The sequence below is a fragment of the Drosophila tropicalis genome, unplaced genomic scaffold, assembly GCF_018151085.1.
Source record: "Drosophila tropicalis isolate 14030-0801.00 unplaced genomic scaffold, ASM1815108v1 contig_393, whole genome shotgun sequence".
Classification (NCBI taxonomy): Eukaryota; Metazoa; Arthropoda; class Insecta; order Diptera; family Drosophilidae; genus Drosophila; species Drosophila tropicalis.
The window spans coordinates 4,389,913-4,417,395 of NW_027172855.1; the positions used below are offsets into that span (position 1 = coordinate 4,389,913).

The following is a 27,483-nucleotide window of genomic DNA, read 5'->3' on the forward strand; positions in this document are numbered from 1 at the left end:
CATGCGCTTCATCTTTTTTTCTTGTGCTTTTTTTGTTTTACTTATTTCATTAGATTATCAGTTGTTGTTGAGATTTTCATTTCACGGCAAAGCATCAGCGGCAGCAGCATCAGTATTCATGGCAGCCGTTTGATCAATTCAGTTAGTTCCTGGACGCCGGACGTATACGGTGAAAATCGCCTTGCAAGTTTACCGTTAATTCTTTAACTGTGATCCATATCGATAACAATCAAAACTAAATGAGTGCTGTGTATCGTTCGCCTTTGATTTAGTGTTGTGAGGTGTGCACTGAATAATTTCAATGTATATCCAAATTTTCTTTCTACAAATATTTGTATTTGTATATATGTACATATATAGAACCGTACACGGCATTTGCGCGTGTTTAGAAAACGAAAAACAAAACGGAAACACAACGAAACGAATAGAAAAATAAGACAATCAAAAAGCAAAATAAAAGCAAAAGAAATTGTAGATCACGTACACGTACTTTTCTCGTAATCATCTCGATTACGAACGCCTACAATCTGACACTTACAATTATATATGTACATACATATAGATTGATTGGACTTTTTACTGTTGTTAACTGGAAGAATCTAGTGTATAATTTAATGACTTTGTTGAGTAATCGTTTCAAGATTTTCTAAATGCTGCCAACAGATTTATTGGGAAAACTGGGTTTCCACAAGCGATCCTTCCTTTTGAGGTTATTGATCAATTGAGAAACATAAAATAAAGTATTATTTAAATATCGTTATACATAAAATCCCAAAACTGAAAATATGTATATAGATTTTTTATATTAAGTGTAGCAATTTGTTTGTTTAACTAATAATCACGTTAATATTGACTGTGACTTAATATTTATTTATTTTTTTGAAAGAATTCTATAATTGTGGACTTACATATATACTCGAAGAAATACGAGTATTCTAATGGTCTATTCATTTGTTCTCACTTGTTGAAAGATTGCATACCATCAATAAATTGGATTCAATTTTATTTTATACAATTTCGGTATACCCTTTCCAAAGCATCAAAAATAGCTGGAGATATGGAATATCCTTAACCAAAGCTTTGAAAACAAATATATTTTAGAGTTTAAACAGAGTCTGAAGAAAAGTCGTTTAGATTTATAGGAAAACATTTATCAATTGTTTCTTTTTATTATACTTTATTGGAAAAATAAACCTTCCCTGCACTGTTCTTTGATAGTCAAATTCAAATAGTTACTATCTTTACTTAATTCATCTTATTTACGTTATCAATAGAAGTAGTAAATGAAGTCCATAAAATTTATTACAGGGCATTTGAAAATCGGTGGCCCATTTAAGTTGTTAAATTTTCTTGGTGTTCTGTTTATTTGCCAAAAGGCAATAAAAAAAAAATACAAAAGTTCAAAAGGCAACAAACGTTGTTTGTGTGCGATTAAACAAATTATACCTTCCACTATTAGTTTCAATGGGCATGGAGCATGCTCAAGGATTAATGTACTAAGAGAGATAGGCAGAAATAAGAGAATGCCAGATAGAAAGAGAGGGTGGAACAAAGAGTGAGAGATTATTTATTTAATTGAGTGAGCTGTTTGTTATTGTTGTCATTTGATTGAGCACAAATCGATTAACAGATTAATGAGAAGCGACATTCCCTCTATCTGTCTATATGTTACCTACTGCTTCGTATTTGTACAATGAAAGTCGCCCAGCATAAGTGGAATTTTTATTATAATCAGCAAAATAAACCAATTAGTTCAAGGTCAAAGCTCTTTACCAATATTATAAACAATAACATAAGACGAAAAATGCAACAAACAATATAAACAAAATGGCAATAATACAAATAATAAAAGTGTTTTTGAACTTTCAACAAGTGCCAGCAATTTTTTTTTTTTTTTTTTGATGAGTGAAACCAATTAAGAAAGTGAAAAGAAAACCAAAGAAGGAATAAAAACATAAACAAATATTATGTGCACTTGTTTGTCAATTCACAATAACTAGAACAAAAATTTTATATTGTGTTATAATCATCTCAAATGAAAACGTGCGATTTCTATTTTAATCGATTTAATCGTTAGCATCCCTCCCCCCCCCATTTTCCTCCACATAGAACAATAATATGCGTCAGTCGAATTGTTGTTTATATGTTTTTTAGTCAAAATATTTATGGCTAGTTCCTGCACTGACCCCACACAAGTTGGTGATCATTGTTTTTGATTTGGTCATAACTAAAATTCAATGAATTTATGTGAAAACTGATTCTTCTTAGAATGTGATGTGATAATTTCTGCAAAAATTTATTTGTTTTGGCTGCTAAAATGGACTAAAGACAAAATTGGCGTATATCACTCATACGACATGTAGGACGTGTAATAATTCCGTTGCCTTTGTTTATACTGATAGATAATCACTGTAGACTTACTAATTAAGATAATGTCTATTTGACTCGAACTCATTCAGCATTTAGTTAAACAAATCATTTACACTTTAAGTGAATCAAAAAAGTATTGACACATTAGACGACTAGACTAATAATTGCAATTACATGAGTTTCATTTGTCAGGAAAACCATAACAGAAATGTCCTTATATATATGGATGATTATTGATCAAATTTTAAGAGCCTTATTATTTATATTTTATATTATTGGAGATGCCATAATAGCAAGAAATACTTTAAATTAATAAAAAGGATGTTCTTTGGGTTTAAAAAAAGCCATAAATTGTATTATTATTAATGTTTTTAAGTAATACAGAGTGTATTGGTTATTTTTAAAAAACCAAAGGTTTTGATATTGTTTTTATATTAACAATACGTAAAATATAGTAAAAGCTTTAATAAACAGGCATATTGTATATGATCCGCTGATCTAATAGATAAGAAAAGGAAATTGAAGAAACCTTTGACAATTATTACATTTTTGACTTTTTTTCTTTGATAACTGCAAAGTCTTAAGTAAAGGAATTGTTTACCATAAAAACATGATTTTTAACCGATTTAAAGAATATTTATAAACTGAAATGACAAAGCAAAGTACTTAAACATAAATTTTCAACACAAATGCAGAAATACAACAACTTTGAGGCATTGAAAAATTGCAAAAAGTAAAGGCAGAAAGCAAAAACGCCGCCATTGACATTTGTAATGTGACAATGGCCCAGTCGGGTGAAGTGAATGAAGAGATATATGATCACCGTATACTTAAGGATTGGTCCAATGTGAACAAAACCAATGGCACAATGCATCTGTCCAAGGATATGATATTCAACGATGGTCATCGCCTCTCCATAACGGTCTATAGGTGAGTACGAACCGAGAGCGATAACCAAAGCACCCGTCACGTGAACTCACTTCCTCTTAGCACCCACCCACACATTGCATCGATCTAGCATCAATTCTCTCATGTGATGCATTCTGTATGCGTTGCTTGTACTTTGGCATCGCACACATCGAATCGGCCTGATAAGCTGGGGACGCGGCTTTGGCTTTTTTCTAAACTTATCAGCCGGAATGTGTAGGTGTTTGTTATAAATAAGTATAAATCATTTCGTGTCTCTGACAGAGAATGTCTGAACATTTTCGTTACTTCTCAATTGGAATTTGTACGACTACGACTACGAGACTATGGTTTGAGAATTGGGTTCAGAAAGGGTCAGGCAGAATGTAGAGAGATTGATTAAATCGATTAAAGTTGTCTAAAAAAGGCGTAGAAAGTGTTTTATTAAGTCAGCCAAATATTATTATACATTTATTTTAATTTTAAAATCCGCAAAGCAAGTCCGTATCTGGATATGTATGTAGGTAAAGTTCTCTTGAATTTAGTTCATATACGCTTCCGTTTTTAAAATGTTTTTGTGTTTAATAAGATTCTTCTGTCCTCAAAAATTCCTAACTAAACTTACTCTCAAAAGACTGGCCTATATCTATACTAATGTACGATATTTTTCAATAAAGTTGGCTTCTAGATCAATGGATTCCAAAGAAGCTATATGTTATAGTGTTCCGATTCAAAGAATTTTCAATTTCAATAATTGAGATCGAAACAAAAAACTTAAATACCAAATTTTATTCTAGTAGCTTTCTAAGGACGTGGCTATATCGACTCGTCTACTCACCCTTATTAAGAATCTATAGACATCTGACTAAAATTAATAAAATAAATAAATTGCTAGTAGCCAGCCTATGTATGTAATTTTGGGCTCAATAAACCAATTCGTCAGAATTCTGGATACATATTATAAAATTTCTAAGCTTTAAAAGAATTGTATCCAAAATTATTTGACGCTAAGTTGTATGAGGTTTTTTGCAACAGAAACAAAATACATAAAAAGGATAAAACTTTACAAAATTTGTCCATGTTTGATCTTGTGACAATTCTCAAGATGATGCTTATCTCAAAGGCACTAAACTGAATTCTAAAATTAATTATACATTTTTTTAGTTTCGAGTGGAAATAAGACAAAACTTCCAGTCAAATTATCAAAATTATCTTTTATTTATCAACAAAAAAATATATGTATTTAAAGGACATTACTTTAAGAAGTTCTTTGTTTGGAAATTTCCTTTAAAATAAATCTTCAGTTACTTTTGGCAAGTCTTAAAATTACTCTTACTCTTTCCCGGTGTGAATTCGATACAAAAAAAACATTTTGAAACTTCCCAAAAGTTATTCCGACTTAATGCTACCCATATGGAATGCAATATGATACAATTTTAGTTATTTATAGTCATCCTATTTTGATATACCTTGACAGCCTGCGTATCACCTTAATCTCGAAAGAAATCTGTGTTGAGTTAGACAAATAGATATGGCCATCTATACATAAGTATATAAAGACTTATAGTATATACTGATTCGGTTGGAGAAGCTTCTTTTTCACAGTTTCGATTAGGACTTATATTCCAAAATTTACAAAAATTAATATAAAAGTAGTTTAAAAGAAGTTTAAGTACATGCAAATAGGAATTTAATAAAAAGTCATTTGCACTCTTAAAATCTAATCTAAATCATGATACATTTACCATTTAGAATTAGAATTTGTGATTAGTTGTAATATGCAATTATCATTGAAATAAAATTAAACTCAAAGTGTAATGCAATTCTCATTGTCGAACTAAACATACACTTTCCGAGTTTTCGTTTATGGTTATCCTATTGACCGATATTAAGCACTCAACTCCCACGCAGTCGAATCCAACTCTCCCACGTACATCGAATCGTAAACGAATAAAAGACAAAAACCTCTTTAATTTGCAGTTGTCTAATCGCCTGGTGTAACCTTTTTTCTTTTACGTTTCTCTCTGGCTAGCATTCTCTTTGTGATCTCAACAATTGGCAACACAACTGTGCTGTATCTACTAACGAAACGACGATTGCGATGTCCCTTACGTATCGATATCATGCTAATGCATTTGGCCATTGCCGATCTAATGGTGACGTTCCTACTGATGCCGCTAGAGATTGCGTGGGCCTGGACAGTCCAATGGCGCTCCACGGATCTGATGTGCCGTCTCATGAGTTTCTTTCGTGTGTTCGGTCTCTACTTGTCGAGCTTTGTCATGGTGTGCATATCGCTAGACAGGTGAGTTGCGTCCCCAAGCATCGACAGAGATGTTATTCTCTTTAGGGTGACAGGCACAGTGGATATTCCATTTACTTTGTTGATTTAAAAGTTTAAATAAGTACTAAAGATCACATTATTAATCATAACAAAAATGTGACTATTAATCGTAATCGTACAGTTGGTAAAGTGGACATAAGGACTAAAATTTTCATTTTTTTTTTTTTTTTTAGATATTTCTCCTTTCTATGTTGATTAATTTTTAGGTTGTTTTTGATTTTGATTTTACTACCCTCATCTCCTCAAATTTTTGGGAAAATTTAGTTCAAATCTTTCTAAGAAATGCTAGAGATTTTTTCTAGATCCAAGTCATGATCCTTTAGGGCTTATAAAGAATGGTCTATCCTTTAGATTGGAGGAGTAAGACTTGGCTTAGCTTAAAAATCTCTTTAAGGAAAAATTTGATATTAATTAAATGCCAGAGCAAAACTCAAATGTAAATACATATCTTTAAATTTTAACGCTTTTAACAAGCAGTTTCTTCCATTTGGAAATCCTCAGGTTTTAGATCAAATTTGTTTAAATAAAAAGAAACACATTTCAAATATAAACTAAATATTTTTTACCCATGTTAATCTTCCAGTCAAAAGTAGGTAATTTTGTGAAGAAGTTCTTAAGCATAAAATTGGTTGTGAAAAGATTTATTTGTATGCTCTTAAAACTTCTTAAAAACAAAGTTTAATACGAGAAGAGGGCATAAAAGTTTCCTGCTCTTTTATATGCACTTTGAGTTTTCTTTCCACTGTGCTTAGATGTTGGTGACTTTACCGACTGTCGCTAATGGAACCAAATTGATAGCCAGATAAGACCAACTAAAAGTGTCAATCGATGCTGACGTTTGCCTACTTTTTGCTGAAGTTTCTTTTATTCCTATTTTTCCTCTCTCTCTCTCCCTCTCTCTCTTTCTGTGTTAGATATTATGCCATCCTAAAGCCGCTGCAGCGTTCCTATAATCGTGGACGCATAATGCTCGCCTGTGCCTGGCTGGGCTCCGCAGTTTGTAGTATCCCGCAGGTGAGTGACAAGAGGAAAAGCAACAAACAGGGAAATGATGTGAATTTCGTATGATATGTATGTATGTGTATGTGTGTTGTCTTGTAGGCCTTTCTCTTCCATCTGGAGGAACATCCCACCGTTAAAGGCTACTTTCAGTGTGTCACCTTTCATTCGTTTGTGAGCGACTTTGACAACTGGCTATATCAGATAGCCACGATGTGTGCCATGTACGCCTTTCCCCTGATCGTTTTCATTTACTGCTATGGCGCCATCTATGTGGAGATCTATCGCAAGAGCAAGAGAGTCCTCAAGGATGTGGTGGCCGAACGTTTTCGTCGCTCCAACGATGATGTCCTGAGTCGGGCCAAAAAACGTACCCTCAAGATGACCATTTCAATTGTGATTGTATTCATCATCTGCTGGACACCCTACTATACCATATGCATGTGGTACTCATGGGACAAATCGTCAGTGGGTCAGGTTAATTCATTGGTACGCAAAGCCTTGTATATCTTTGCTTCGACAAATTCCTGCATGAATCCATTGGTCTATGGTCTATATAACATTCGAGGTAGAATGAACAACAACAACAATGTGGTGAGTAGGAAATTCGAACTCGAGATTCGAATGCAAAAATAAAACTAATTGTTACTTCCTTCTCCCCATTCAGTCGGTGAATAATCGGCATACCTCACTCTCAAACCGCTTGGACTCATCCAATCAGCTGCTTCAGAAGCCAGTTAACAATGCCCTAGCCAACGGTCATGGCAATGTCATGGCCGCTGCCGTGGCGGCCACAACAAAGTTGGCCCGTGTGGTGCGCCTGAAGTCAAATAGCAATGCAAATGGCGCTGCTGGTGATTCCCCACACTCGCAGCATCCCACGGCAGTCAACGGTGGGGCCACAGCTCCCCTGGCCAGTGAGTGCGATGACGATGCTAATGACGATTCCACTGTCAGCGTTGTCACCATCAAGTACCAAGTGGCTGAGAAGAAGGAGAAGCCCAAGTCGCCCATCATCTACTTGAAGTAATCTTCGTTCCTCACACGTTTTTTTTCTTTTTTGCCTTTCTTCGTTCTTTTTTATGACTTGACCATCATCAACTTCACTTTTCATTTCGGTTTTCGCACAGTTGTCGGCATAAATTTTAGAATTTTATGATTGCACTTTTCGGGCAACTTAGATGGGCTATGAGATTTTCTTTAGTATGTGGTTTTCAAGCGTGAAAAGTGAATTTGTGGTTTAGGATTTTGCATTGATAATTAAATGGGGGGGACAGAAAGAGACAGTGAGAGAGACATAAACAGGTGTTAAGTAAACGAACACTTAAAAGACACTCTTTGTTAATACCAAATTTTCCTTTAATGTTTTTATTAGTCAGTTTGTTGTTCAATCAAAAAACTTTAACTAGATATAAAGGATAGATATAATAGATTTAAAAGGATAAGGCTTAGATCATGATACACTGATATCTTACTGATTAAATTAAACCATATTTTAATAATTGTTATTTTGTCTATGGCAAAACGATTTCAATAGTAAACTGCTTTAATCTTGAAGTTCAAACCATTCAACATTGATTGAAATGGACAACAGAAATTGAAACCACAAACAAATGCGATTTGATCAAAACAAAATTAGAATCTACGAAGGATTTTAAGGAAAGTTTACCAAGAAACTTTGTGACGATTCCCAGACCCGCCTGAGATGTTTCTTATGTGACTTTTTTATTCGAATTTCATAACATATTCTTTTACATTTTTTATTTTGCCCAGCCTCTGAAGTCCTTACACGTGATTTAGTAAATTCTTGAACTATTTTTTAAAGCTCATGGATGAAATGGCAATTGGCTTTGCAGTTGATCAATGATTTCTTACTTTTTTTAACACATAATTTAATGGTGAAATATTCCTGGTATTGCCATTAGGATCGACAGGCCCTTATGTTTACTTGTTTTAAAACCAAGGATGATTATTGGACGTTGCAAAGATTTCTTGGTTAATAATATACCCTAATCTAGCCAAAGTATATAAAGAGTTAGGTTATTTGGGATGAGTTTAAAAAATATAGTATAAAATATTTTTGAAATGCATTTTAAGTAGTCAAATTAAAATCAGTCTTAATTTACTCTTTTTAATTACTTTTCCGGATGCTCTTTCGTTCATTTCCGATTAATTTTATCCTTTTGATTCGATATTACATCGTTTGCCAATTTATAATTTTAAAAATATATTCATTTCAACTTTCAATTTAAAAATGAGTTGTAATTTAAAGTTTTAAAAAGGTTTTTTTTTAACAATTTTTATTTAATAATTTTTCTAACAATGAAACAATTTTTGCATTTTTTATTTTAAGAACAAATAAGACTGTTAAATACTATATAAAACTTGTTTATTAACTATACATATGTATGTATGTACATAACATATCCATCAATGAAAATTATGAATAGATCAACTTAAATGGTGCTAGAGCAGGAATAGGTATGTTAGTTCGGTTGGTTAGTTGGTTAAAAGTGCAGGTCAAAAATTATTCAAAAGTCAGTTTCACGATAAGAATAAAAAATTAAAAATGAGTGTAGAAACTATTTCATTTTTTAAATCTCATTAGTAATGATATGATTTGATTTCTATTCTTCTTATCTTTAGTATTTTTGTAATTTTCTTCACTACTGAACTCTTAAGATTTGCTTTAATCTAGATAAGATGGATGCAACTTTAGTTTTTTGACCTTGACCTTGGAGCTTAGTCCGATATCTTCAACTTGAAGCTCACTTAATTAGGTTAATGGGTGAGCTTGCATAAGGGCACTTGTCTCATCACCCACTATATCATTTTATGTCAACTCATCCCAGATAAACAACAACAATAACAACAGCAACAAAAGTATAACACTTATCGATGTAATTTCAGTTGTGGCGACTCTATGGAACTGACAAAAATGGATAAATCTTAGACAAGAGCGGCAACAAAGACGACCAAACTGATCTATAAGATCTCCGAGCTACCGTTTATCTATCAGAAATGCGACTCAGCCCAAAAACCTAAAGAGGAAAACTGAAAATAAATCGCGGCTTGGAACAAAAGGCATTTAATTTGCCGGCCAGTTTGGGTTAGAAAATTTATTTGTAATTCAAAAAACAAAGAAAAAGATCGAGAGACAACTTCAGAAATATATTTGTGTGTATTTGTGTTTGATCTGATCCGTTTAGTTTTCAATATGCTATCATAAAATACGCTTAAGACATAATATTGTGTACTATTTAGATACTCTAGTTAGTTTGCTTATTGCTTAATTTAAATTAATTTATTCATAAAACCAAACGAAACCAAAAATAAAATGTAAAATATTAGAAAATAGCAACAAATCGACAAGAATTTAATTTCTGTAATTAACAGATGCCGCCAGTCTGACTCCGACTTGGACTCGGACTCGGACTTGAACTCAATGATGGGCTTTATTTGTTTAAAGGGGGAGATTTGTTAAGTCGACGTTAATCATTTGGTTTATGACCCAAGCCCTGACGCTAATTATATGGTCGTGTTTTTAAAATATTTATTAAACATTGTGTAGTTCAGTGTGGAGCGGAAAACTCGTTTTGTTTGTTTTATTGTAGCCTGCTATACAGTTGAATTAATATTTAACAATGTATTCGAGGGCCAAAACAAAGAACCGAAAGGGTCAGGTGAAATTCTATCAAAAGACCAAAACTTGATCAAGCTTCAACGTGCAAACGATTAGACATCAATAATATGGCCATATCAAGTTTATCAGCAAGTTAAAATGGAAACCAGTTTCAACTATTTATTTCTATAATCATGCAAATGCTGATGGATTTCTAGTTTCTTTAAGAATGATAAATTAAATATGAAATTGATTTGATTAGCAAATTTTCAGCATTAGTTATCAATAAATGAAATGCGAATAAAAGCATTCCTGGGTTAAAGAATATCCCTTTACTTTGCTTAAGTCTCTAAAGCTCAAGTCAAGGATTAGAAAATTAATGTAATCTTTTTACTTCTGTGGACGCAAGGTCTATATAAGAAAGTGTGGTCCATAACCAATTTCACAAGATTAAAAACTTAATATTTTATTCAAACTTTGTTTCTTTCCCAGTGGCCCTTTCACATGTAAAACACGTGGGAGAATATCTCATTTTGTAAGATGTTGAAAAGTATCGAATTTTTATTGGATTTTAATAAACAAGCTTTATTCGACGGGGTATTTGATTCACTTTATCCTTTGGTATCATTTGGTTTCGTAAAACGTATTAAAGTTCACTGTGCTAAACATGTATAAAAAAGGACGAAAGCTGAGATGACGATATTTGGGGGTCATTATTGGGCCTTTTTAAAAAAAGTTTCTTAATTTGTGGTTGTTTTTTCGCATAGATTTTCCAACTATGTGCTTTTAGCATTGGGCATTACAATTCTTGGTTCTACTGATGGTAGAAATTGCTGATACTTCAAATAGATATAAGGACAACCTGCTCACGTTTATTAAAGTTCACAAGCACGAAACGTGCTAACTGACAGTCCACCGTAATATGTTTACTCAAATAAAGACAAGAAAAGAAATGTATCCATCCTGCTGTCTATTTGGATCAATGTAAGCGGCTACTAAACGGTTTGTGGTCTCGAATTCAAAGTGATAATCTGACAAAAATAGAGCTTTAGATCAATTAATTAGTAAATGCCATGGCATGTGAAAGTAAATGCCATGCCAAAATTTGGAATTTTAGACCCTATGGATAAAAGGAAAAGTTAGGCCAATCAGCTGCTTCATAACTGCTTCGTACAGCTCGTTATTTACTCTACCAGCGGGGACTATAAAAAACGTTATAAAAGTTAAACACGACTTTATAAGCCCCCGTTCTCACTAGCTAGTTGGAAATATTGTTTGGATAACCGTTTTCCATAATTTGCAACTTTTAGTGTCCTGAGCTCTATTCGCATGATGTCTTCCTAACGAACATATTCCCACAACTTTCTTGGCGCAAAATGACTTTCAGTTGCCGACACCCACACTCGGACATCATCAGTCGACATCATATACATACATGATCATCGTCAACATCGAGATCATCATCATTAGCTATCCAGGTGCTGCAGTTGACAGTAAAGATATGGGTGAGCAGCCCAGCCTTTGGCCAACCCAATTAACAAGCAAAAACATAAAAAGTTGACTGAAATGCACTTCAATTCATTGTCCACGCGATTTTCATACCCCTCCCGGCGTATTCCCCGCGCTTCTGGTGTTAGAAAGTGGCTCACTTTCGTTTCAAACACTACACAACAAAGTCACGTTCAAAGCAATAACAACAACAACAACAACAGACAACAACAAAAAAGGAATGCATGTAATCGAATCTTTCAAAGAGCGAACAAAATAAACATGTTAATAATACAATTTTATGATTAATACGAAATGAACTGCAATAACAAGAGGCAATGCCAATGAAGATGATGGCCAAAAGCAGAGGTAGAGTTAGTAAAGTGTGTGTGTGAAAGACAGAGAGAGAGAGGTGGAGCCCAAAAGACCAGCGTGCAAGATGTTGTAGCGCCGTCTTGAAAAGTGCGTGGGTCGTTTATATGAGATGCTGGGAACGAAGATGCCTGCAGCCGCTCGTCTTATTTATAAATCACGCACATAATGAAATTTCAGCAAGTGGTCGGCTTGTTGTGGCCGAAAAAAACAAAAAAAAAAAACGCATCAAAATATGCAGCGATGATGTGGTGGATAGCATCTCTGGGGTGTGTACCCATGATATATGTGAAAAATGCCGGCGACATAATGATGAACAGGTCGTGGCGAGAGATTCCTCAGCCCCCCCACACACACACACGCACACACACTCGTCCCTCAGGTCTGCTGTCGTGTTACGCATCAGTCTCGTGTCATTTACCAAAATGCCATAGGAGAGTCAACATTGGAACTCTCGGATAGTATGGGAGTATGGGAGGGACGACACTTGTAGTGCATAAGTAGCCATTAATAGGTGCCATGTGCATATCATTTTGGAGGCTAGTTTTACGAGTATTTTTTGTTTTCGGTTCGCTTTTAATGCTTGCAGAGCGTGCCGTTTATTTACGATCCAAGAGCACTCCGTTCCAACTGGCACTGGAGCGTTTTAAAATTGTTTTGAGGATGGGACGAGGAACACATTAAAAGGGTTCAGTTGAATTTCGGTTTATGGGCATATGAAGGGCAACATTGTCTTTGGGATTGGGTTTCAGGTTAATAAATCAAAAAAACAATCTTTAAAATGGGCCAAATCATCAAAGGCATAAAGGTATTCAGTTGCAGTTAGATCTGGCAAAAAATTACACTGCAAAGTGTGTGATGTTTTTTTCAAACAAAGAAGTTTAGCTTATTTTGAAACACTTTAAATGCACTTTTCAAACTTCAATGCATTTCTCAAATGGCTTTCTCAGAATTTTCAGAAACATATTTTCAAAAATAACAGTTTTGACCGATTAATTGTGTTTCATTTAGAGCACATTTTCGTTTGGAGTTTAAATGTGTAGTCCAAAAATTTGAATAATGACTACATAAAAAGATCTGAAGAATTTTCATTGTAATGTTTGAAACGACAATTTATTTTAACATAGACTAGACTGGTCATGGATTTCTGATCTCAATGATGTTTGAAGCAAACATTGTGGCTTTAAATTTAGATCAAAAATCCACGACCAGGAGAACTATTCTTAAATATATATAAAGGAATATATAGGGACATACATATATGTATATTTAAACTCATTCTTATATATGTATATGAATGGGTTGAAATTGTATTTAAGCTTTCAATCTGATTAATTTTCGGGGATCTAACTTCAAGGCAAGGAATTCCATTTCAAAGATAATTTGGGGCAATTTTGTATCGTTCGTGTTTATACAGATGGACAGAAATTGGATAGAAATTTTAATAAATATCAGTGTGTGAAATTAAAAACGAAATATCGAATGAATATCTATTTATGACCCTTTGAGAAACCTTAGTCAATCAAAATCAAAGAATTTAGTATCATTCTTGTCGAAATAAAAGTTCATTAACTAATTAAAAATAAATATTTATTTCCATAATCATAATTTAAAACATATAGTTATTTCCTTGAATTAAAAAATTTAGAAAAATTAAATTTGTAGTGATATTTTATGAGAAAGCCCAATTTTAATTATCATTATCGTTTAATCTTACTTATTTTGGAATTTAGATTAATAAAATTTAAATATTTAATAATTTTCAAAGTAAACAAGTTTGAAAGAGTATTTTTACTTTTAATTAACATTCTTATCTTTTCATTTAAAAAACAACAATTGATTAGTATTTACTTAATAAAAATTAAGAAGTATTAATTAAATTCAATACATCTAAAATTATAAATGCTAACAAATGTAATATTTATTTTTTGACTTTACTGAATATTTTTTAGAAGAGTTCTTTTTCTTATGAAATTTGTTTTTTACTATTAAATTTTTGGATATTTATATTTTCGTCACTAAAAATTATGAACATTATTTTTAAGAAATTTAAATAATCATAATTAAAAACAATGCAAATGCTTATAAATACATAGGTATAACTGGGTTGATTATTTTCATATCAATTTCATATTCGTAATTATCCTCATTATTATTACAATGGTCAATATCCATTTTGGTCCAAAGTTTTCTTTTTTATTTCTTAAGTTTGTGGGGTCGCTGATTCCAAAACTGACCTCATTCAGCTTTTGCTTTCGAGATATTCAAGAAATGTGGTTATCTTTTTCGAGAGACACAAAACTTTTCGAATTTTTTTGAAAACGTTTTTTGACACACATAAATAGTAGGTATATGTTAGGATTTACAAAATTTACTAAAGAAAATTATGATTCGCAGCCTTTTACAAAACCAATCCCGAAAATCACAGAACGGTATCTTTAGATTCACCAGAAAACTTTGGATTTTTAGTCAAATACGAAATACACAAGACGTTGCAAGGTCTTCCTTACTTCTTCTTTAACTAGCTTTCATTAACCTATAAAGCAGCCTGGCAACTCTGTCGATTGAAAGAGCTTACGCAAATTTCGCACGTGGGCGTCTTTAGCTTACTCACGCGTCAAAAGAAACACAAACGAAGACAAAATGCTGATGCTGCTGCTGCTGCGCTGTCTGAACGCGTTTCTCCCAACACAAAAGCAGCGAAAAGCAACAAGTCAACAACAGCTGAGAACAAAACAAACTGCAATCAGGCAACGGCAACGGCAACAGCAACAGCAACATCAGCAGCAACAAGTTGCTGCCGTCTCTGTTCAATATTGGCCGCCAACTTGGTTCCCTTTCAGTGTGCGTTGGCACGTTGAACCAGACGGTACGTTGTGCTCTCTACCCTCTCTCTGGGTATGTTAGGAAGACTAATCGACAAGAAATAAGAAAAACCGTCTTACATATATCATATCAAATCGCGTTGATCGAACAAAATATCGCGGCCGCTCTTTTGTGTGTGATCTATGACGGCTTTTAATAATCTCTCGCCCATCATTGGAATTAAATTGTCGCAGCTAAATTTTTTGACAGCCAACAGAAAGCATCTTGGTCCTCTGAACAACATTATCATCATCATTTTACCCATTTCATTTTCCATTTCGCTGTCAAGGTGGTGGCTTCCACTTCCACACATCGACATCCAGATCCACTCGCCATCGACATCGACATCGAGATCGAGATCGCGACGCGCTCGCCTTCTTCTTGCCTGTTAATAGCATAAAAGTGTTTTAATTTTTATTAGCACGAACGCCTGGGACCAGCCCCAAAGTCAGTCAGTCGCCAAGCAGTTTCAGTCGTTGGAGGATCATCAACCGATCGGTCCGTCGTCGTTTTGTGTTATTTTACCTTCGCGTCGCGTGTTGTTTCTAATAAAATCAATTCCACAAGATCTTGTCGTGTGTTTGTGTATTTTGAAAAGGGTTCATTTTTAAAATAACCGAGAATATATAAAAAAAAAAAAACAAAACTACACACAAAAATCACACTCAAATATTTAATGCATCCGTTGTATTATCGTTTCTTATAGTGAAATTTTTGTTTGATCTTTCCTCCAGAAAACCAAAAATACCTAAGCAAAAAAAAAAAAAAAGAAAAATTTAAAATAAAAGAAAAGTGTGGCAAACGCTATAAAAATAACTCACGATTGCTTCCATTCTAAATTACGCGTTGACAGCCTCAAGGAGCTGCTAGAAACTAAGTAGTAGTTGATTTGGATCAAAACTAAAGTGTCTGGAGTTGCAGTTGCAGTTGAGAGTTGAGACTCACGTTGGCGTGCAACGACGTCCTTGACTAAGTGGTGAGTGTGAAGGTTATAACAGGAGCTCAAGTGGCTCTCTAAAATGCCAGCAAAAAATGGGTTACAGTGACAAAACATAAACAAAGTTAAAAACTAAACACACAAAGTGAAAAAGTGACCAAGTATTAAAAACTTGTAAATTTTTTAAAATATTATTTTTAAATATAATAATAATAAGCCTCCCAAGCATTCAAAAGCAGAAACGAAAGATTCTGAGTGTGTTTGAAAGGTTTGTCTTGACTTTACTCGTAGAACTAAATATTTAAAACTCGCAAAACGAATATAGTCAAATCTTGAGTGTGTGACTTGTGAGTAATTTGAGTTGTGTTGATTCAAATAAAATATGAGTCCGTCTGTCCGTCTCTCAGAGTCACCGCAAACTCCTTCTTGACCATAAGAGCTACGTTTTGCACATAGGCTTGTATTTACTGCACAGGTTGTATATCTCAGATTTAGCCGGATCAGACCACTATACTGTGCCTCTTGATTAAGATCGGGTGACTATATTATATAACACCCATAGGAACAATCCACTCTTTTCACTTTGACGGCTATAGGTAAGGGAAGAGTGACAAACAACTTGCAAGGGGATACAAACTTTGAACAAATCAGCGATCCAGTCAGACTAATATTAATTTTGTTCAATATTAAACCGATTTATGACCTCGGCACAGCATTATTCATTGTATATGTAACTGTATTATTATTATAGTAATTTGTTGCTAAGATTTTTTTCTTATCGAATCGGAGAATTGTTTAAAATTAGGTTCACCGCAATGCAATTTTGCATTATTATAATGCACAAACCACTTTTTGTAGATAAGAATATGCATAGTAAATTTCTTTCCAGTAAATCATTTGAATTGGTGTTTGAAAGTTGTTTGTGAAATATATACATAGTATCAACTCCATTCTCCATGATTTCTTCCAGAATTATTCTTAGTCTTTGCACTTATTTAATTTAGAAATGATAATTTAACGATGATGATTTAATTTAGATATACACACATATGTTTTGATAAATAATTATGACAAAAGACAATCAATGGATAAAATTCTTTTCGATACGAATAAGTCATCGATTTGAATTCTCCTAGAATCATATAAAAATTATTTTTTCAATCATTTACAAATTTCTCAAAAACCAAAATATATGTATAATCACTATAGAAATTTTTATTATAAATTTATCAACAATCAAAATATAAATTATCTGTGATTTTATATAATTATTTATTTAAAATGCATTGAACAAATATTTTTGTGTCTTTTGTTTACCATTTTCGAATTTTTCTTTTAAGATTTTCTTTCTTTTTTTATTGATTATCTCAACTCATTTTGCTTGGTAATCTTAGCCTTATTGATTGACCAATTTATGAATATTTTTATTTCCCTGCCATTTCCATATCTGATAATAAATCATGCTAATTGTTGTTGTAATTTCAAATACTATCGATACATATTAATTAGACACACCCAAAGCCAGAGGCCTAAAGAGATTCCGCATTAATCTCGAAGAAGATCTCCACTTGGACTCGCTTATCGCGGCATTGGCGCCATAAATATCAACTCTAAGTCATAATTTATTAATTACCAGACTTTCCACACATTTTTTTACGTTTCAACGTAGTTTTTTTGTTTTGTTAAAAGCAGGTAAAGGGGTCTATATGGAAAAAGAGACCGATTGTTGTTATATTTTTGCCAAATTTATTTGCTACGTTTTATCTAACATAAAGAGCAGCAGAGACAATACTAGACACTTGGCATTGTGTTTAAAGTATTTCTTAGAAATCGATGTTTGTTTTCAAGATAATTTATTTGAGTCCATTTGATTTCAACAGACTAGTTTGTGTGGCTTTGCTTCTGCAGCAAAAAAGAAGGCAATTCAATTAAAATGACGCCCACTGAAAAGGTAAAAAGACATTTCCATAACAATTTATAACTGCCGACTGACGATGTCTCATCGTGGACTTGCGGTTTATTTTAATTTTTTGTGAATATATTACACTCGGATCTCCTAGAGACCATATATAGAGATAGAGATAGAGTTTGCCTCTTGGCATTATTAAAACATAAATAATATTGCCTTTTTGTTTGGATGGAATTTCCGTTGGCTCGCAAGTTATGAGTTCATAAACAAATGCAAATGCAAATCACATTGGAAACTGGAAAATTGCTGCAGCCAAATTAGCGCATCGTCATCTCATCTCACCTCATCTCATTTTCAGAGTGAAAAGTTTGAAAACTGAATTAAACCTTACAAATTTTTAATGCTTTGTATTGACTGACAACAGCGAAATAAAAAAACCGAAATATATTTCATTAATTTGCAATTCAAATAAGTCTCATTTAAAAAATACCCTTACAGAAGGGTTTAGTAATTTTGTGAAAAGTTTTAAATGTAGAAAAATATTTTGGCTAAAATACAATTCACTATAATTAACTGAGTTGAGTGACTATATGTTTTCTTAAAGAGAGATTGCATAAGTTTTAAGAATTAGAAAGGGTATAAAAACTTCGGCTTGTTGTTATTTAATGCCTTTTGTTTGGGTCTGGCGGCGTCAAAAGTGATTCAACGACGGCAAAAGAAACTTCATTTTAATGGTTCATCAAAATAAGTTAATACGTTTTCGATTTTTGGCTTAATTACAGCTTAAAACCTATTCTAAGCCGTTTTGACAGGTTTTACCTTATGCGACAATGCGGCGCCAAACATAAACCAAAATATCGTATCATTTATAAGCTGTTGATTAGATTCTGATGAAAAAGCCAGATCGTAAATGAAAAAATATATATATATATTTTCTTTTGTGACTGGTTCAATAATCATATTTTGATTATTCTGCACAGATATGCAAATGGAGAGTCATCAATGGAACACACACAGACACACACAGTTCATATAAATATGAATGAATGGGACTGAGCGTGTGTTGGGTGTGTTAGGTTAAACACCTGGCCTAATCATATAATTATATAGCAGCCATATTGTATTTTATGGCATAATAATACGATTTGCGACATATTTTTGCTGCCGGCTGTGTTTATCTGATATTTGTTTCTTCGTTTTTCATTTGCGGAATTTTAAGTTGCTCACTAAATTATATATGTGGAGGAAACTCAAACTTCATCTCATCAATTTATTCATGATATTCAATAAACATTATTTATACTGTAGATTCTAAGTATTTATTATCTTAAGGATCTTTAACCTGTCTACAAGATTCTTTGCTGAGGTAAACATTTTTTCAGGGGTATGTAAAAATGAAAATCTCTAATCGTTTTTCTCAATTTTTATATTTAAACTTTTTGTTAACAAAATTCCACAACAGTTTCAGCCTTTTCCGAATCTAATACTTTATTTAGATTCAAGCAATTAAATTCAAAATTTATTCCGTTGATTAGAACCCAGTTTAAGGATTTTGAAACTAAACTCTTTTAAGTCATTTACTTTGACTTTAAACTATTTCGAAAACTATCATTTTATTTTAACGGCCTTCTTCGCTAATCACTCTAGGATTTGAATGCTAAAACTAGTTTCGAATTACAATTCAATAAACCAAAAAGAGGATATCAAAGTTTACTAGTTTGATGAGACTAGCAAAATAGTCATTAATCAAAATAGGTTTGGGTGTTAATACAAAGTTCCAAAGTTCTTACGAGATAGATAGAGAGATAGTAATTTATTTTTTACCACCAAAGTCTGACTTTAATTTTAAAATATAATAAGCCTTTGGAATGCTGCTTAAAATCAAAAGCATTCTCTATAATACAGTGGGCCATTTTGCTACAAAATAGCAGCAATTTTCCATTGAATCTTTGGCCAATATTTTGATAATCGTTGAAGTTATGAACAATTCACAACTATTTCAATGCAATTTCATTGTAATAGTTTTTGATTGAAACGGCAGGCGGCAATTACCATACCAGAAATCGCGGCATAATTGATAGACCTTTCAATATTATGAAATAAAACTCGAATAAGTAAAGCGTTAACATTTATTTTTTTTTTTTTTTTGTATAACACCTGAATGGCCAACTTTTCAGCTGTCAACTACCAGATATTTGATAGAAAATTTGAATTAAAAGAAGTAAAAAAATCAAAATTAAAAACAGAGATCAATAAATGAGGACGTCAAGTGCCGGCCCCTGTCAACCTCGACTTTGACTTGCCACTTTCACAGTTGCCACAGTTGCGCCGGAAGTTGTGGACCCGAAACAACAAAAAAAAAGATATATATGTACATAAAATGAAAAATAAGATCTATTATGATGAAACCAATTTATCAGTTCACTTTTTTTCAATTATAAAAAAAAATGCCTTGGATAAAATTAAACAAAAGCTAAAGAAAGTTTTTGAGGTAAATGAAAATCCGTTGAAGAATTTCCCTAAGTGGCTTAGTTGAGTCTTCGCCTCTTTCCGTGCCCCTCCAATCACCCCACCCTAACCACAAAGTTTTTTGTCGTTTGTGGGATGCGTAGGCGCCGCCATCGTTTTTTCCATGTCATACCAGCAACTGACAGCAGGTTTGCCAGCTCCGAACTCGAAAACTGAAGCTGAAGCTGGTTGGGGCTGAGTTTTCGGCTGAGCATTTAAGCGCGGTTGATTTGATTTTCAGTGACACGAGCACACGGGGCCTGCGGCGACAGCAGCAGCGACGTCGACAACGCGAAACTTGTCCTGCCCACACGCGATAGCAGTCAGGTAAACAGCCAGCCAGCCAGCCATCTATCTGAGGACGGGCGCATGCGCATTTGCAGTAGCCGTGCGGACCGATTTTTGCGCTGTTTCTAAACGCCCTGCGGGGGTACGATCTTGGAAGCTGATGCTAAGATTCGCTTGCATGTGCCAGTCGAGCTAAACAATCAAAATATTTGAATTTCTAATGCCACCACCGAGGGCTGGCCCAGAAATTATGGTCATGAGTCATATCAAAATAGTCAAAATATGGCTTTACATTTGCAAGTTATATGCGGCTTTAATGTGAAATACTTGTTTAGTTGTATTTAGTAAAGTTAGTTAAAGCATGTCTGTTTTCCACTACCAAATTAAGCCAACTGCTCACTTTTTGAGAGCCATTTACCATTTAATCTGCTTGTCTCTACGAATTAAGGTCTCGAGTATTTATATTAACAAAACGTAATCTTTTTAAGGTAACAGCCAACATGGAAATATATGTCAAACTCAAAAAAGCCATTCACATTTGTGCATTTGATTCTATTAAAATAAGGCTAAGAAATGACCATTATCAGCACTTCACGACTTAAAATAACATATATGTATGTAGTTATTTTTGAGTACATATAGGAACAGGCTCTTAGGTCAAACGAAAAGACTAGTAATAGGATTTGTGTGCTTCAGTTTTTGAATTATATGACTCTAATGGCTTTATACGAAAATCATTTAGAGGATTTTGTGCTAAGAATTAATTAAATAAAACATATGACTATTTATTAGTGTTGTTCACTTCAGTGAGTGAATTTAATGACCTCACTTGTTCAGTTGACTAACTGACTTGCTTATTCAGTAGATTCACTGACTCATTTCTTCAGTCCGTACTGACTTTATTGTTTCTAACGTACTCGATCTCATGTGACACTCATAAAGAATAGATTTTGGCAATTCAATTGTCCAGTTCAGAGTCAGTGAGTCATTGAGTCGTTGAATCTCTGGGTCTTTGAACAAGTGAGAAGAAGTAAAAAAAGGGATCATGTTTAGTGAACATGATCAAATACTTAATAAAGGGAGTCATTCAGTTTTATTCACTCACCCAATACAGCTATTTAAACTAGTTCAAAGCATAGCTAATTTGATGGTTGGGCTGTTAATAATAAAAAGCTCAAACAGTTTGGCTTATGTCTGGTCAGTTTAAGTCTTAACTAATAAGTGCATTTATCGTTTTGATTAATAGGTTCAAAAGTGGTTCTTCGAATGGAGTTTCCTTAAGCAATCTCAGAGGGAATATTCGAATTTGGCAAAGGTGGAATTGAACCTTTTCCCTAAAGGAAAATGAAATGTGAATTTTGGATTGCATGACATTTTAATATTTATGTCCCCTTCTTTATACAATCCCCTTGGCGGACCTCTCTTTAATGATAAACAAAAGATACAGACCACAGGATAGCAGATGAACCTGTATAAAGTTCGATAATCCCATTGCCTACAATTCCATTTTCAGATCGATTAAAATAAAGGTTAAAGCTTTCTGCTATCAATTGCTTAATTGATAATATACTAAATCCAATTTTTTACAATTGCAATTAATCTTAAACATCTTTACTTAACAATGTATTGATTTGGTGTACTCAGCAACTGCACCTCGGAACCTCTTGACTCTTTAGGGTGCCTGTCTATTTCCATTCGATCTGATTGAATGACTTTTCCGATAAGCATCAAATTTCCTTTTGATAATTAACAAGCAACGCATATTGTCAAATGGTTGAGGGACTCGGCTCTCATGATGATGACGATAGTCATTGTCGATGCCGCCCGCTTTGAAAACTTGTTCAAAATCGTCTCAGATCAAATGGGGTAAAGGTCCGAGTCTAAGCCCCAATCGAGTAGTTAGTTGTGGGTGACTGTCTCTGGGTAATTTTGTTTGGATTGTGGTCGCCAGTTTTGTACATTTTGCGGCTTCCGTGTGCATTTGCCTTTGCTTAATTAAATGTCAATCATTGTGGTATATAGATGGCTTTTGTTTTTGATTTGTGCTTTTTATTAACTTTAACTTGATGTGGCGTCATCGTTGTCGTCAACGTTGTTGTTGTCATTTGCCGTCTCCATGGCGACGCACTGACATCTATTCAAGATAGATCTATATATTATTTTGGACTTAAGTTGCTCGACGGCGTGGGCGCTGGACAAAGATATACGATATATATATATAAACAGATACACGTTCCTATGAAAGCATGATCTGTACCTAAGCAATGGCATTAAAAAGTATTTAATAAATTGCTGAGGTATAGGAGGATTATGTTTTCCTTGTTTTTTCTTTTTTGAAGGTGCCTTTTGGTGGGGATTATTCATTTGATTACTCTGGGGTTGACATTTGGTGGGAAATGTTCTTAGCGTTGTGGTAAAGTTGAACAGTAGCCAAGGATTAACTGTCTATACTTTAGATCCATTTCATTGAGTGTGGGTTAAGTTCTACAGAATCTTCTTTGAATGTCTCATGGGAGATTGAATTCATCAAATGAACTGAAATCAGAGTAATGATTCGTAAGTGAACCATCTAAGCTGATTAAAAAACCCATTTTTTATCTTATAAAGAGATCTTTTCATTAAAGATTCACCAGAAAATCTTGTCCAAAATGAACCAAGAAAAGTTCTAGTGAAATTTCTGAGAATGAACATCAAAAATGTTCATGTCATGCTTAAAAAAATATGTATTTTAAACAAATTTGAATTTATTTTTTAATTATTAAGGCTGCTCATGCAATTTTGTTTCTAAATTAACAACATTAACATTTGATTTGACTAATGAAGATTTTGAGAAAGTCTCCTATCTAAATACTCAATCTAGATTCTAGAAGATGAACTCATTTTTTTTCCTGCATTTTTAACAACCTTTTTTATCTTGACTTGCAACTTTATCAATCTGATCTAAGGTGAATTTCAGAGATTCACTTTATGGCATATTTAAAATTGTTATTTATATATATTTCTACATTTTTGTAGAGTGAAAGAGTTGAATAATGGTAATGGAAAATGTTCACAAAGTTGGCATATTTTATTTTGCTAATAACACTTGTACTTTTTTCACTAATGTGGCAAAGCCATCAATCCCCGCCATGAAACCAGTCAAACTCTTATCTTCAATCCAATATCACCACATTTCCTACCAGACTCCTAGTCTTCTTTATAATAAATTAACTTGTTCGTCAAGTTGCGGCTAATTCCATTGGGGGCTACTGTCAGTTGATGGCATTTTTTTAGCGCTCTCTTAAATCTGCGATCCTTTTGATCAGAGTGGATGGCTAATAAATTTAAACTAATAAACAAATTTTAACGATCAATGAATATAAAATAAGGTGGAACTAAGTATGCACTGATTGGCATTAAACAAGTGGCTATCGTAAAACTAAATAAGACAGCAGCAGCATCCACTCCGAACCTCGGGCGGTTGCAATTAAGCATTTTGGGCTCCAGTCAGGCACTTGAGTTGGCCACAAAACCATCAAGCAGTGTGTTATAAACTAAACAACAAACAAATCCAAAGTCTAACAATTTCATGGTTAAATAAACACAAGATGATAATGAAGATCATCATCATGCTAATCATGTGGCTTCTCTTCTTCTAAGGAGGTGTCCCAGGAATGTGGTAACGGTTGACGGTTGAGAGAAGATTCTGCTGCTGCTGCTGGTGCAATGTCGTTATGGCCTTACACGACACTGGCGACCGACCAGACGACCATACTGCCGATACTGGTCCAAAATGTTGAGTGACAGTTATGGATTTATAGTGGCAGTTAGGTTGTATCGTTCTCTTTGGGCACAAAGCTGATGCAGCTGGAGTCGGGCTACAATGTCACTGAGTCACAGAGAACATGAGCCATTTATGGTAATCGCAATTACCTGATGTAGTAAGAACAAGATCTTATGACTTTGACTCTGAGTGTGCAGTAAAAGTTGTAACAGTTCTTGTCTGAGAGCTTTTTAAAGTTTCTTTAGGTTCTTTTTATTCGCACATTTGACACGGATTATCTGGGATTATGGGTAGACCACATACATACATACATATATCTATATATGTACATAAATATGCCTATTTGGCAAATGCCCTGCGTTTTCTCATGTAACACTTTACCTTTAACGTAACGTAAGATGAAACAGAAATATTCTCATTCGTCTATCTATTCGACTTCCGTTCTGCAACCAAAAAAAAACTAACACCTGAAAAAGCAAATTCTAACAAATAAACATTTATTTCTTAAGGAAAGAAGAATGATTGCAAAAATCAAACATAAATCTTAGGCAATTCTAAACCAAACCAAAAGCAAACGAAAGAAAAATAAAAAGATTAAGCTTGAAAATGCTTTATTACATCGATGACGCCCACAGATGGCTAAAACAAATGAAGCTGAATATATACATATATCTATACAATATATATAGAACGTGTGTGCCTTAGTGTCTGTGTCTGTGTGTGTGTGCCTAGGTGATACCCGATCGAATACTTCCGGCTAAGAAATGTCAAGAATTTTCAGCATTTGTGTTCTTAATTCTTTACAGGTTATAACAATTTCATTTGAATTTTATTTATCATTTTTATGCTATGCGTTCAATGCGTTTTATGTATGTCGTTTATACCCTATCAGAAGGTATTACCAAATTGATGTTTTATGGCACTATTGATAGGCATTGGTTATTTATATACATATTTGTGAATCAATCAGTCAGAACGAAATAAGAATTTGAAAATCATGGGAATGGATGAATAAATAAAGAATAATAGATTCTGTTTCGATATTTTTAAAGGAAATATGGCTAACCATGTTATGACTTTTAAAAATCACTAAGTTTTCTTATGAAAAATCTTGAAACAAAGAACTGAAAGGGTATTTCAACTTCGAGGTGCTAACGTTAGCTTAAGGCATCTTCTATTTCTCGGGTTTTTTTTTATTTTTAAACATAAATAAATAAGAGCTGACTGAAAGGTGTGCTTCTTTTTTTGTTTGTTAATTTTTACGTTAGTTTTTTTTCTTTTCTTTATATTTATATTGCAGCGGACGGCGAAGCAGAGAGTAGAGACGACTTTCCCCCATTTCCAGCAGCATAAAAGAAAACTCCGACGATGAATTGGTCGCGCGTGCTGCTAATCGGCCTGACCGCATTGGCGCTGACATTCGTGGAGATTGCATCACTATCACTGGATCCAGGTAGAGTACCCTTACTCCTACCCGCCCCCTAAACGGTCATTCTTGCACCTCCACCTTGTTGTTGATTTTGTTTTTATGGGCAAACATGCAATGTCCAAGATCGAGTGTAAATATTTGCCCCTATCAAAAAAAAAAAAAATGTGAAGAAAAACAAAATGTACATTGCGATTTATGTAAATTTCCATTTTTGTATTGAAAACAGTCAACTCAACTGTCAGTTGGTTAGTATTCGTTTCTGCTTTTATGCACCAAGTTGGCGACCTCCCCGGACCATAGATGGCGCGTTGGCGTTGCCCGATCACGATACCAGAGGGAGGGAGACCCACTAGTTGAGACTTTTGCAATTTCGTGAAGGTCAGCGAGCCTCTCATGCGCCTGTCAAATGTTTAAAAGACAAATAACTTCACAAATGCGTGAAAAACATACAACCGAAATTGATAAATTCTTTTTTGGATTAACCAAATAGTTTTCCTTCTTTTTTTTTTTTGGCCTAACATGCCGCTGGATTAGACCAAAATAAACATTGTTGCATGATCCTCCCAGAAACAAAAATATGTGTTGTAATCTTTTCACTCATTTTGTCTCTCTTTCTCTACATCGTGTAATCTTTGTGGGACAGGCGCGAAATGTGATTGCCAATGTTTGTGGGTAAATAGAGCAAAGTGTGTGGAAATAATCTCGGTTTATGGTCAAATCGAAACATAACAAACACTGACCTGCAAGATATATGTATGTACATGTATATTGATTTTGTAATCGATATGCTGTTGCTTATCAGTTTAAAGAACGGAAGTTATTCTTTGCCTTCGCAGTGAGCATATATCTTTATCGCGTACTTATCAATCAGGAAGTCAGTCCACAGATTAGTTATAAGTGATGAGCGTTAAGATAAACTGGAAATATTTTAATATGATTAGGTACATTCTTAAAGGCATATCAAGTGCACAAACACAAATTAGTTCGTCTTCACTTAGTCTCGATAATCAAAGTAATAAACTTACGAAGAAAATCAGAGATCAGAACGTTTGCTTAGGTATCTCAAAGTAAATTTAGTATACAGTAATAAGTATTTTTAACTAAAAAACTATTTATACAAAATTTTTATTTGTCCTAGTAATCCAATTTTAAAGAGGACTTCATTTTTAGTCTTAAATTTATAAAGAGACAAAGTTATAGTAAGATATTCAACTGATGGCCTTAGAAACTAGTGGTTTATTTTAACTAAAACCTATTAGTTCGACTCCTAGATTATACTTGTTCACCTTATTTTACATTTTCTAGTTCTAGGTTCCCAGTATGATGAATATAATTTCTATTATTTTTACGTTCTTTTATATCTATCTGGATACTTTCTTATGTATAAGCAGATTTATCTTAAGTAGCCACCATTTCATCTGTTTTTATGTTAATAAAATAGATTACAAATCAGAAATTTAGATTTTAGTCGAAAAGATATGATACATGGTAGGTACATAAAAATATATCGTTAGCTTTAACTTTATATCTGGACAACGTTTTATTTGAATATTCCTTCCTACATTTACAGTTGCCTCCTCTGAATTGGAACAATATATACGTAAAGGAGATGTCGTTATATCCACCCGACATATTAGGTAAGCTTTGACACATTATTTTCAATTTAACTACTTAGTGTATTGA

General features: G+C 33.6%; 2 protein-coding genes across 6 annotated transcripts in view; both read left to right on the forward strand.

Annotated features, from left to right (window-relative positions):
* The first annotated feature begins 145 nt into the window (after positions 1–145).
* Positions 146–9,969, forward strand: AkhR (Adipokinetic hormone receptor). Of its 3 annotated transcripts, none has more exons than XM_068284918.1 (7): positions 146–243; positions 3,066–3,300; positions 5,309–5,581; positions 6,535–6,634; positions 6,722–7,213; positions 7,287–7,645; positions 9,530–9,969. In XM_068284918.1, exons 2-7 carry the CDS (start codon positions 3,152–3,154, stop codon positions 9,570–9,572), a joined length of 1,416 nt encoding a protein of 471 aa, XP_068141019.1. In that variant the 5' UTR covers positions 146–243; positions 3,066–3,151; the 3' UTR covers positions 9,573–9,969. The 3 variants fall into 3 exon arrangements, with proteins under 3 accessions (XP_068141019.1, XP_068141017.1, XP_068141018.1); XM_068284916.1 differs by having other exon boundaries at positions 147–281; XM_068284917.1 differs by having other exon boundaries at positions 155–303.
* A 4,915-nt stretch (positions 9,970–14,884) lies between these two features.
* Tsp (Thrombospondin) overlaps positions 14,885–27,483 on the forward strand; it is a 28,074-nt gene continuing 15,475 nt past the window's right edge. Inside the window, exons 1-4 of one of the 3 annotated variants that reach the window (XM_068284475.1) lie at positions 14,885–14,970; positions 15,701–15,942; positions 25,672–25,824; positions 27,371–27,437. In XM_068284475.1, coding sequence (XP_068140576.1) covers positions 25,740–25,824; positions 27,371–27,437 — 152 coding nt within the window. In that variant the 5' untranslated portion in view covers positions 14,885–14,970; positions 15,701–15,942; positions 25,672–25,739. Of the gene's footprint in view, positions 14,971–15,673; positions 15,943–25,671; positions 25,825–27,370; positions 27,438–27,483 lie in introns of those variants that run through there. The other 2 variants (XM_068284476.1, XM_068284477.1) reach the window with 2 other exon arrangements.